Here is a 12551-nt window from a genome sequence, read left to right on the forward strand (position 1 = left end):
CCTTGGATGAGTCTATAATTCAATTAGACTTGGAACGGAAGGGAACCCCAAAGGCTATTGGGACAGACCCTGTAGTGCAAAAGAGGAAAGCACCATTCAATCCCTCCAGACAGATGACCATCCAGCCTCTGCTTAATAATTGCATTAGAGTCGAATGGGAACCCCAAGAGTCATCTATCCCAGCCCTTATCTGCCGGGCCGGGACAGGCATGAATCAATCAATCATAGAATCACAAGAGTTGGAAGGGAACCCTTCAGGTCATGTAGTCCATTCAGTCCGACCTCCCTTCTGCAATAGAGAGAGACACCATTCAATGCCTCCCCACAGATGGCCAACCACTAAGTCTTTATCAACTAATAGTGTATTGATAAATCGCCTCCTTCTCCTCCCGCTTGGGCTCCTTTTCTCTCCCTTCAGCTTCTCCTTCCTCTCCTCCTTAGGCTGTAAATTGTAATTTTTATTTATTTATAATATTCTTTTAGTTTATTGAAAAACCGCAAACCAGTGAATCCTCAAAAAGCGAACCGCGAAGTAGTGAGGGAACACAGTACATCCAAACCACACTCTCTTGACCAAAGAGAACAAGTGGCACGCTTAAGCGGCTGAGGGGCAAAAGGAAGGGGCCTGAGACTGTTAGGAATGGTGGGAGTTGCAGTCCAAAACACCAGCAGGGCCCAAGTTGGCCCATGCCTGCTATATATCTATATAATAAAAGTCAGTGTTTGTATGTGGGTATGTATGTATGTGGGTATGCAGAATGACGGACCTGGCCCAAACTTGACACACTTAACCCCCATGACGCACTTTATGGCCTGGTCTGTTTGGGGGAGGATGGACCACGGATGATGGGATTTGCAGTACTTTGTAACGCTTTGACTCCCACAGACTACTGCAATGCCCACCAATGATGGAACTGGACCAAACTTGGCACACAGAACCCCCATGACCCCCTTTATGTCCTGGTGTAGATTGGGGGGAAATGAACTGTGGATAATGGGATTTGCAGTACCTTCACTCACTTCCTGAGACTATTGCGACTACCAGGAATGACAGAATTGGACCAAACTTGGCATACATATACCAAATAACACACTTTGCATGCTGCACCACTTTGGGGGAGAATGGACCAAGGAGTATGGGATTTGCAGTACTTTCAAACACTGTGTCTCTGACAGACCACTGTTACTCTAACTCATGACGGATCAGGACCAAAACTGGCACACATACCCCCCATGACCCAATTTATGTCCTGGTTCAATTTGAGGGAGGATTTACCAAGGATAATGGGACTTGCAGTACCTTCACTCACGTCCTGAGACCACTGCAACTGCCACAAATGACTGATCCAGACCAAACTTGGTACACAGAGCACCCATGACCCACTCTATACCCTGGTGTGGTTTGGAGGATGATGGACTATGGATGATGGAAATTGCAATACCTTCACTCACTTCCAGAGACCACTGCGACCCCCAGCAATGACTGATCAAGTCCAAACTTCACACACAGAGCCCCAATGACCCACTCTACACCCTGGTGAAGTTTGGAGTACAATGGACCATGGACGATGGGAATTGCAATACCTTCACTCACTTCCTGAGAACATTGCAACCCCAACCAATGCCTGAACAAGACCAAACTTGCCACATAGAGCCCCCATGTCCTACTCTACACCTGGGTGCTGTTTGCAGGGGGATGGACCGTGGATGATGGGATTTGCAGTATCTTCACTCACTTCCTGAGACCACTGCGACCCACACTAATGACTGAACAAAATCAAACTTGCCACACAGAGCACTCATGATTCACTCTACGTCCTGATACTGTTTGGAGGGGGATGGACCATTTATGATGGGACTTGCATATGGGAGTTGTAGTTCAGCCCCACCCAATGAACCCTGCTGACTCTGGACCTAGACTAAATCTGGAACACAGGCAAACAATGCCTTTCTCAAATGACCCGGGCACCGCCGGGTCCCCAAGTTGGACAAAATACAGTAGAGTCTCACTTATCCAACACTCGCTATCCTGGAGTGTGTATAAATATTGAATTTAATAGACTGATTGAGTGGAATCACTTAGTAGACTTATGCTTCTTGGTGTCTGAGGACCCTTTGATTCTTAAATATATAGTAGAGTCTCACTTATCCAACGTTCTGGATTATCCAACGCATTTTTGTAGTTAATGTTTTCAATGCATTGTGATATTTTGGTGCTAAATTCGTAAATACAGTAATTACTACATAGCATTAATGTGTAATGAATTACTTTTTCTGTCAAACTTGTTGTATAACATGATGTTTTGGTGCTTAATTTGTAAAATCATAACCTATTTTGATGTTTAATAGGCTTTTTCTTAATCTCTCCTTATTATCCAACGTATTCGCTTATCCAACGTTCTGCCGGCCCGTTTGTGTTGGATAAGTGAGACTCTACTGTAAAGGAAAACAAGCATGCAATTCCCAACGTGGCCACTGGGGGCGGCCAAGGACCACACATGACAGTCGCTGAATCCTGAGCCAAAGGCGTCACTCTCTGCGCCTTCAATGAAGGGGGCGCGCGATTCCCGATGTGTCCACTGGGGGCAGCAAAGGCACCGCCCTGCTTTTCCCTCTCTATGGCGCCGTGTCCGAAGGCGGAGCCTAGCGTCTGCGTGCGGCGCTCTGGCCCTTCCCTCCCCAACTCTCTCTGTCGTCGCGATTTGTTTGCGTCAAGGAGCAAGCACCCTCTTCCGGCTTAATTTAGAGTTTGGGGAGGGAAGCCATGGCGGACATGGAGGAGCTTTTTGGCAGTGATGCCGACACCGAACCGGAGCAGAAAGGTAACATTTCCTTTTCCAAGCCTTCCTTTACTCTCAGGGCAAGGCCACGGTTAGGCCTCAACACTCCCGGCGCGCCTCTACACTGTGGGGTTAACCCAGTTTTATCCCGCTTTAACTGCCATGGCTCAATGCTATGGAAATATGAGAGTTACAGGGTTGCTGTGAGTTCCCCGGGCTGTCTGGCCATGTTCCAGAAGCATTCTCTCCTGACGTTTCGCCCACATCTATGGCAGGCATCCTCAGAGGTTGCGAGGTCTGTTGGAAACTAGGCAAGTGGGGTTGATATATCTGTGGAATAATGTCCAGGGTGGGAGAAAGAACTCTTTGTCTGTTTGAGGCAAGTGTAAATGTTGCATTTCATTAGCATTGAATAGCCCTGCAGCTTCAAAGCCTGGCTGCGCCCCACCTGAGGGCTCCTTTTTTGGGAGGTGTTAGCTGGCCCTCATTGCTTCATGTCTGGAATTCCCCTGTTTTCTGAGTGTTGTTAGTTATTTACTATCCTGATTTTAGAGGTTTTTAAAAAAATAATGGTTGCCAGATTTTCTCATTTTTATGGTTTCCTCCTTTCTGTTGAAATTGTCCACATGATAATAATAATAATAATAATTTTATTTTATGTATCCTCCTTCAAGAAACAACTGAAGACCTGGATGTTTAGGTTGGCCTTTGGTGAGGCAGTCATTGGATGACCAGCCTCAGTTGGCATTATAACTCTATCCTGAATTTTATTAGGTCCCTTTTATTTGAGTATTTTAACTGATGATGTTATTTTTATATTGCTGCTGCAGTCCCCCCCCCCCCCACCACCACCACCACCACCAATGAAGTCAACTGAATTGTACTTGGTAGCTGATTGATATTATTACCACTGTGTTAACTCCTGTTTTATTGTCTTACTGTGTTTTATTTTTTGTATATTGTGCAATGTACTTATGCTGTTGTTTTTGTAAATTATGCTGGTCGGGCCTTGCCCCATGTGAGCCGCCCCAAGTCCCCGTGGGGAGATGGTGGCGGGGTACAAATAAAGTTTTATTATTATTATTATTATTATTATTATTATTATTATTATTGTATGCCGCCTCCATCTCCCCATGGGAACTCGGAGCAGCTCACCTGGGGACAAGCCCAATCAAATCACATAAACATCATAAAATCAACAGTTAAAACAACAAGCGTCATACTAAAAATAGATTACACAGGCCATAGTTTGAAATAAACATAATTAAAATGCATAAAATATTTACAATATTTTGTAAATCCACAAGTCATTAAAAGGTCCAGTACAGGACATGAGTGGGCAACAATCGAAACTGATAGGGAAACTGATCCACGTGGTTGTGGATTTCAATGGCTTCTCTGTGTCATCTGACATGGTAGTTGTTAGAGTGGTCCAGCATTTCTGTGTTCTCAAATAATATTCTTCAGGTGCTTTGCTATGGCTGACTTCTCTGGTTGGATTAGTCTGCAGTGCCTTTCCTGCTCCTTGATTCATGTCTGGGTAATGCTGCTGCGTTTGGTGGTCTTGTCCACACCTTCATGGTATACGGTAGACTCTTGCAGAAATGTGAGGATTCCTCTGGTCCTTGGTAATGTTCATTTTCATGGTTTCCTCCTTTCTGTTGAAATAACCTATTTGCTGCCAGGAATTGTGAGAGTTGAGGTCCAAAATACTGAGAGGACCAAAGTTTGCCCATGCCCCGTATAGGTGCTAGTTTGGTATAAAACTTGATTTTCCTTATATTATATCAATCAAATAGCTTATTATATAAGACCAAGGCCATGACAAAAGGTAGTCTACTCTCTGGTTACATCCTGAATGGATTACTGCAACATGCTCTATGTGGGGTTGCCTTTGAAGACTGTTCGGAAGGTTCAAGTGGTTCAATGGGTGGCAGCCAGATTTCTCACCAGAGCAGGATACAGGGAGCACACAACCCCCCTGTTGCACCGGCTCTACTGGCTGCCAATTTGCTACTGAGCACAATTCAAAGTGATTGGTGGGGACGAGAGACAGGGCCTTCTCACTGGTGGCCCCTTTTCTCTTCTGACCTTCAGCAAAAAACTCAATCAACGTGATTGACAAGATGGAACAACCCTGGATTATGTTTTGGATGGCGTGATTTTAATTGATGTTTTAATAATTCTGGTTTTAATTATTGGTTTTAATTGTAATTGTTTATTTGATGTGTGTGTGTATGGCATCAAACTGCTACCTGTTGGATTGAGAAAGGCTGGATATAAATATGGTAAATAAATTAATACAGATACAGGGTGCACAGAATAGTCCCCTCAAAGCAAACCAAAAGCAAAATATAACAAGCAAAGGTCATCATCATGCTCACACAGAGAGCAAAACCAATGTCAATTATCAATGATTAATATTATGGCTTCATATTTTGTTTTTCTTGACAGATTCGGATTCGGGCTCTGAGTCTGATTCTGATCAGGACAATGCTGGTTCTGTCAGTAATATTTCCGGTAGCGAGAGTGAAAGAGAGGATGACCAAGAGACTTTAAAACCCAGTAATAAAGAATTGTTTGGGGACGATAGTGAGGATGATGGTGCTTCTCATCATAGCGGTAGTGAAAACCGGTCGGAAAGATCCTACAATCCCTCTGAAGTCTCTGGACACTCCGAAGCGGAGGATCGCGACCAGTCAGATGCTGACCAGCACAGCGGTTCTGAAGCTGGTCACGATGAAGATGAAGACGAGGACCACAGATCAGAGGATGGCAGCCATCACTCGGAGCCAGAAGGGTCTGAGAAAGGACACTCGGAAGATGAGAAATGGGGAAGGGAAGACAAAAGTGATCAGTCGGACGACGAGGACAAACTCCAGATCTCAGACGATGAAGAACGACTGCAGCATTCAGACGATGAAGAGAAGATCTCCGATGATGAGGAGAGGCTTCCGGTTTCAGACGGTAAAGAAAGGCTGCAGCATTCAGATGAGGAGAAAATGCACATTTCGGATGATGAAGAGAGGCCTCAAGTCTCGGATGAGGAAAAGTTACAGAATTCAGACGAAGATGAAAGGCCTCGGAATTCGGACGAAGAGAATGTGCTGAATTCAGACGATGAAGACGAAAGGCCACAGCGTTCCGATGAGGAGAAGATGCAGAACTCAGACGATGAGAAGCCTCAGCATTCGGATGATGAGCACCGACTCTCAGAGGACGAGGAAGAACATGAACGCAAATCTGGTAAGCGCGAATAAGTAGCCTAGCTTTCCCCCTCCCAGTCCATTGCTGGTGCCACTGACTACAACGTCCACTCCCAGCCTTCAGTGGCTATCAACCTCAGTCAACCTAGCCAGTAGTCATGGATTGTGGGAGTTGTAATCTAAACCATCTGGTGAGTGTCCCTCTTGTAGGAGTTCCCATGGAACTAACTTTAATGTTTCTTAGATTCCGCAAGAGGCAGTGACAGTGATGATGAGATGCCACAGATGAAGCGTAAGAAACAAATAGCATCCGATTCTGAAATGGAGAGTGATGCGGAAGGACAGAAAGGTAAGCAGTGGTTCTTTTTATTTTCGGCATGAGCAGAAGTGGGAAAAACAGGATTTTTATTTGCCAAAAGCCTTGTGTGGTTGCATGTAGCCTCCCTGTCTTTGCTGAAAGCTTGGTTTAAATTGAGATTGGCAACATCTTGGCCAGTGGATCCTTGGAGGTCCTGGTTAACTTCAGACCCGACAACTATTAAACAAAAATAAAACAATGTTGTATTGGTCTGTCTTTCTTCCAAGGAGTTTTCCATTGCCTGATACCCTAAGTGCTACTCAAGTCATTGTTATAAATATAAATGGTCTGGGGCAGAATCATGTATACTAGTTTTTGTCCGAACATATAATTCAAACGACTGGCAATTGCTGTTTCTAGGGCGCCAAGAATCAGCAATACATTTGTGCCCATTAGATACCATTAAAATAAAGCGTATACATGGGATATATAATCCTGTTTTGAACCTTTCAGCAGCTCTGTGAGGTAGATGATACTGTGTAAAAGCGAGAAACCAGTTATGTTTTATGGCTGACTTAGGATTTGCACACAGAGCAGTTAATCAAAATGCAAACCTTATACTAATGTCTTTTTATGCCTATTGGCTTTCCATTATAATTTTTCAGTGCAATGTGCTCATAGGTACTGTTTGTTTCCTTTGAGAGTTCTGCATAATGTACCTGCATAAGATCTATTAAAATAGCCTGTTTTTCCCTCCTTCCTAAGATATATATTATGGGAAGTCAAAATAATGCTGCTTCTGTCTTATTCTTTGGACAAGATAACAGGGATGCCATGGATCTGTTTGGAGGGGCAGATGACATATCTTCAGGGAGTGATGGGGAAGAGAAGCCTCCAACTCCAGGGCAGCCCATTGTAAGTAGCTTTGTAACATCACATCTCAGTCTATCAATTTGACCCTTAACATATTGATAACTTCATTTGCTTATTATATTTGTTTGATCTAAATATTCTGAGTAAAAGTGCCAAAGTAATCCTTGATCTTATCAAAAGGAGTTGGGTCAATATAAACCTCTTAATAGTACATAATATAGCATGACAGTCCCGTTCCATGTGTAATTTGCTCTTTGTCTGTTTTATTAGGATGAGAATGGATTGAATGAGGATCAGCAGGAAGAAGAGCCTGTTCCAGAAACGCGAATAGAAGTAGAAATTCCCAAAGTAAACACAGATTTAGGAAATGATTTATATTTTGTGAAGCTTCCCAACTTCCTCAGTGTTGAACCTAGGTAAAAAAAAGAAAAGGAAGAAATATACACACGGACCTCAAAACAAATATTCCTGTTTGGTTGGGGGGAAAAGAAACTACAGAGTGGCTCTTAGCATTCTTAATTTTTTTACAGGCCTTTTGATCCGCAGTATTACGAAGATGAATTTGAAGACGAGGAGATGCTTGATGAAGAAGGCAGAACGAGATTGAAACTGAAGGTATGCATTGAAATTCTGTTCCTCCAGCATAGATGTGCATGGACCTATCTAATGTGGTTATTTTTCTATCATAAATTTGGTTTTAACATCTGTGCTGTGAGTGTTATTTGTGTCAGTACTACTCAGAGTGGTGGTCCATGAAACAGTGCTGGTCTGCAAACCATTGACTGTTTAATCTTCTTCTTAAAAACCTCCAGAGTCGGAACAATCACCAGACTCCGAGGCAGTGTTGAACTGCTCTTACATTCAAGAAGTTATTCCTAATGTTTGGGTGGAATTTCCTTTCCTGTAATTTGAAGCCATTGCTCCAAGCCCTAGTCATGGCCCCTGTGTTGACCATTAATACATTGCAGCTGAGCAATATTGCAAATATGAACTACTGTATATACTTGAGTATAAGCCTAGTTTTTCAGCCCTTTTTTAGGACTTAAAAAAAACCCCCTCAGCTTATACTTTATTTATTACCGTATTTTTCTATAAATTATTATTATTACATTTATTATTTTACTATATTATTGTTGTTACTTTTACATTTATTTTACTCTATTTTTATTATTAATACATTTATTATTTTACTCTATTATTACATTTATTATTTTACTGCATTTATTATTATTACATTTGTTATTTCACTCTGTTATTATTAAAAGGATACATAAGCACATTTACCTTGAAGAAGATGAAAATGATTTAATCAGAGTTGAACAGTCATATCTTAAATTACAGTTTGATGTAAAGATTCAAAAACATTTAAACTACTGATGCCTCAATTAATGTAATTTTATTGGTATCTCGGCTTATACTGGAGTCAATGTTTTCCCAGTTTTTTTGTGGTAAAATTAGGTGCCTCAGCTTATATTCAGGTTGGCTTATACTCAAGTAAATATGGTATTTATTTATTTGCAGCATTTATATCCCGCCCTTCTCACCCTGAAGGAGACTCAGGGCGGCTTACAAATTATATATATATACGTACAATATATTATATTATAAGCATAGCACAATATAAACATTATATATTACTATATTGTACTATACCACTGTACTGCAACATTATTAATAATACTACATGTAATATATAATATACAATTATAATAGTGTATTATTATTATATTGTATTACATTATAATATTATCTATATTATATGTATATACAATATACATATATTATTATATTACAATTAATGTAATTCTATTGGTATCTCGGCTTATACTGGAGTCAATGTTTTCCCAGTTTTTTTGTGATAAAATTAGGTGCCTCAGCTTATATTTGGATTGGCTTATACTCAAGTATATACTGTAAGCCAGTAGTCAGAAGAGCAATTCATGGTATATTTACCAAGTTAATTTCCCCACCCTGTTATGTCTTGTTTTGGTAGTTACGCTTACAAAATGCTTCTGCACATCATGATTTTGTGTATTGACAGGTGGAGAACACAATACGTTGGCGAATTCGTCGAGACGAAGAAGGGAACGAAATTCGTGAAAGCAATGCACGGATAGTCAAATGGTCTGATGGAAGGTGAGTTTGTGCTAGGCACAGCTTAGACTGTCCTTGCAAAGTAGCAATACATGCTGTTTATTGCACAGATGGGCCTGAGGCTGTTAGGAATGGTGGGAGTTGAAGTCCAAAACATTTGGAGGGCCCAGGTTTGCCCATGCCTGCTTTAGTAGGATCAGTAGACAGATTTCTTCCCTGTAAGGATGGTTCAGGAGTGGAATGGGCTGCTTCAGCGGGAGGAGGACCTTCCATCTTTCGAGGTCTTCAAGCATACATTGAATGGTTATCTTTCAGGGATGCTTTTATTGTGTTGCCTGCATTACAGGGCTAGATGCCCTTTTTAAAAATATATTTTTATTGAAGTTTTACCTTATAAGATAGAATAAGTTAACATCAAAAGAGTGAGAACATTTGCTTGTATAGAAAGTAGGAAAACTGCGATTAAAAAAGGATCAAAAAGGGAGAGAGAGAGAGAAAAAAACAAAAACAAAGCTAAAGTATCTATCTATCTATCTATCTATATATATATATATATATATATAAAATCTGAACAAATGGCGCTATAAAAATGCAAAAGAAACGCACCAAAAAGCAAAAAAGCATTAGCACTGGCATTAAACACTTCGAATAAAATCGCTAGGTTAGAAGCAGCTGACATTGGTAATCTTCTATCAAAGAACTGCCAAAAACTGTTAAAAGTTAAACTAAACAGTCATTGTTGTTCCAGTACAACAGTTGGAAAATATAATACTGTAATAATAATAATAATAATAATAATAATAATAGTCAGGATTTCCAAGCAGTATGTCATCATTTGGTTAACAGAGAGATATGATAACAGAGAGTTAAGAGAGCATTTATGATAAGTCAATATTTTATTAAGGCTAATAATAAATCATATTCTTACTCCTAGAATAGTATATTTTTGCTTTTTAGTACATTAAAAATACTTTTTAATGTATTTCCTTAGATGGTAGAATATAAATGCCAATTCTAAACAAAGTAAAGTATCTCTGGGGTTGTTGTATAGTTATTTTCCATCTTCTTTTGAAGCATGTCGCTGCATTTGGGGAATGAAGTGTTTGACGTGTACAAAGCGCCATTGCAAGGGGACCACAACCATCTCTTCATCAGACAGGGAACGGGTTTGCAGGGGCAAGCGGTGTTCAAAACTAAACTCACCTTTAGGTAAGTACTTGAGTCATATTAAGTTCTCGAGCTGAAATTCACTAAATAATATTTTAATTTGACAACTATTTTCACCTAGGCCTCACTCGACAGACAGCGCCACGCACAGGAAGATGACTCTCTCCCTTGCGGACAGATGTTCAAAGACACAAAAAATACGTATTTTGCCAATGGCCGGTCGCGACCCTGAATCCCAACGCACAGAAATGATTAAGGTATAGATTTAGGGTTGGGAGTCCAGAGCTGTTTTAGAGGCAGGTTTAAAAATGAATAATAATTACTACTGCTGCTATTATTTATTCTCCTCACATTTTTCCCAGTTTGAATACAACACTGATTGCAACAGATTAAAAAACACACTTAGTTAAAATTAATTGTGTGGCTATATAGATTCCACACACCATGTGTGAAACCTCCCTGTCCCATTTGTCACTGTAGAATCATCGAGTTGGAAGAGACCTCATGGGCCATCCAGTCCAACCCCATTCTGCCAAGACGCAGAATAATAACCCTGCAAAAGGCCACCCTACTGGGATCTGCGCGCATCATCTGAAAATACATCACACAGTCCTAAACATACAATGTCGTTGTGTCAATAATAATAATAATAATAATACTTTATTTTTATATCCCGCTCCCATCTCCCCAGAGGGACTCCGGGCGGCTCACGGAACAAGCCCAATGTCACTAATAATAAACAGTCATGCAATAAAACCAATATAAACAATATAAACAATAAAACCATATAATAGCATAAAATAGGATAAAACAGCATATCAGAACAATGAGTCTGAGCATGGTGCAATATATATAGATAGAGAGAGGCAAAAATTATACAGGCTCAACATAAGGCTCAGGATAAAATACAGGGCGATCAGAAAGAGTAATCTTATTTTAAAATAAAATTACATTCAAAACACCCCCGACAGATGGCCATCCAGCCTCTGCTTAAAAACCTCCAAAGAAGGAGCCTCCACCACACTCCGGGGCAGAGAGTTCCACTGCTGAGCAGATCTCACAGTTAGGAAGTTTTTCCTAATGTTCAAGTGGAATCTCCTGAACATTTGTGTTCTTTTCCCTTGGCAGAAAGAGGAGGAGAGGCTGCGAGCGTCCATCCGCAGGGAGTCCCAGCAGCGGAGGATGCGGGAGAAGCAGCACCAGAGGGGCTTGAGCGCTAGCTACTTGGAGCCGGATCGCTACGATGATGAAGATGAAGGCGAGGAAGCCATCAGCCTGGCAGCCATCAAGAACAGATACAAAGGTGGCATCAGAGGTAAAAACAACTTCCATTTGAATCAGATCTGGGTTGTTGATTTAAAAATCTGCTTCCGGCTATCCTGGAGTGTGTATAAATATTGAATTTAATAGACTGATTGAGTGGAATTACTTAGTAGACTTATGCTTCTTGGTGTCTGAGGACCCTTTGATTCTTAAATATACAGTAGAGTCTCACTTATCCAACGTTCTGGATTATCCAACGCATTTTTGTAGTTAATGTTTTCAATGCATTGTGATATTTTGGTGCTAAATTCGTAAATACAGTAATTACTACATAGCATTAATGTGTAATGAATTACTTTTTCTGTCAAACTTGTTGTATAACATGATGTTTTGGTGCTTAATTTGTAAAATCATAACCTATTTTGATGTTTAATAGGCTTTTTCTTAATCTCTCCTTATTATCCAACGTATTTGCTTATCCAACGTTCTGCCGGCCCGTTTATGTTGGATAAGTGAGACTCTACTGTATGTCCATATGCTTCCTTCTTTCTATGCCTGAAGTGTTGTCAAGAGTTACCTGCTAGCCTACAACTATACCTGGCTGCACTATATGTAGAATCTCTGCTTTAATGAACCGTAAACAAATGGATGGACATTCAACTTTTTGCTTCCTCTGTTCATTTTGTTGGCCATGGCTGGAAGAGAACATTATTGTTCATTTTACTGGATTTATTGTTTTACCTTCTTCCTAAAAATGGATCTCAAGACATTTCATAAAAACCAAATCAAATTGTGAAATTGTCTTAAGTGCAATAAACTGAGTGTTCTCTTAAGTGTATTACTGGTTGAGGGGTTCAGGGAGGTGTAATC

The 12551-nt window shown here is 40.7% G+C and overlaps 1 protein-coding gene across 8 annotated transcripts in view; it reads left to right on the forward strand.

Moving 5' to 3' along the window:
* The first annotated feature begins 2662 nt into the window (after window positions 1-2662).
* leo1 (LEO1 homolog, Paf1/RNA polymerase II complex component) overlaps window positions 2663-12551 on the forward strand; it is a 113580-nt gene continuing 103691 nt past the window's right edge. For all 8 annotated transcript variants that reach the window (XR_010000958.1, XR_010000959.1, XR_010000961.1 and 5 more), the window contains exons 1-10: window positions 2663-2822; window positions 5235-6026; window positions 6231-6335; window positions 7105-7199; window positions 7428-7573; window positions 7688-7772; window positions 9199-9293; window positions 10326-10460; window positions 10540-10675; window positions 11547-11733. Coding sequence is in view for 2 of the 8 variants with exons in the window: in XM_062963447.1 (XP_062819517.1) it covers window positions 2765-2822; window positions 5235-6026; window positions 6231-6335; window positions 7105-7199; window positions 7428-7573; window positions 7688-7772; window positions 9199-9293; window positions 10326-10460; window positions 10540-10675; window positions 11547-11733 (1834 nt within the window). In the remaining 6 variants the exon portion in view is untranslated. The remainder of the gene's footprint in view (window positions 2823-5234; window positions 6027-6230; window positions 6336-7104; window positions 7200-7427; window positions 7574-7687; window positions 7773-9198; window positions 9294-10325; window positions 10461-10539; window positions 10676-11546; window positions 11734-12551) is intronic.

Source organism: Anolis carolinensis, unplaced genomic scaffold, assembly GCF_035594765.1.
Source record: "Anolis carolinensis isolate JA03-04 unplaced genomic scaffold, rAnoCar3.1.pri scaffold_11, whole genome shotgun sequence".
NCBI lineage: Eukaryota > Metazoa > Chordata > Lepidosauria > Squamata > Dactyloidae > Anolis > Anolis carolinensis.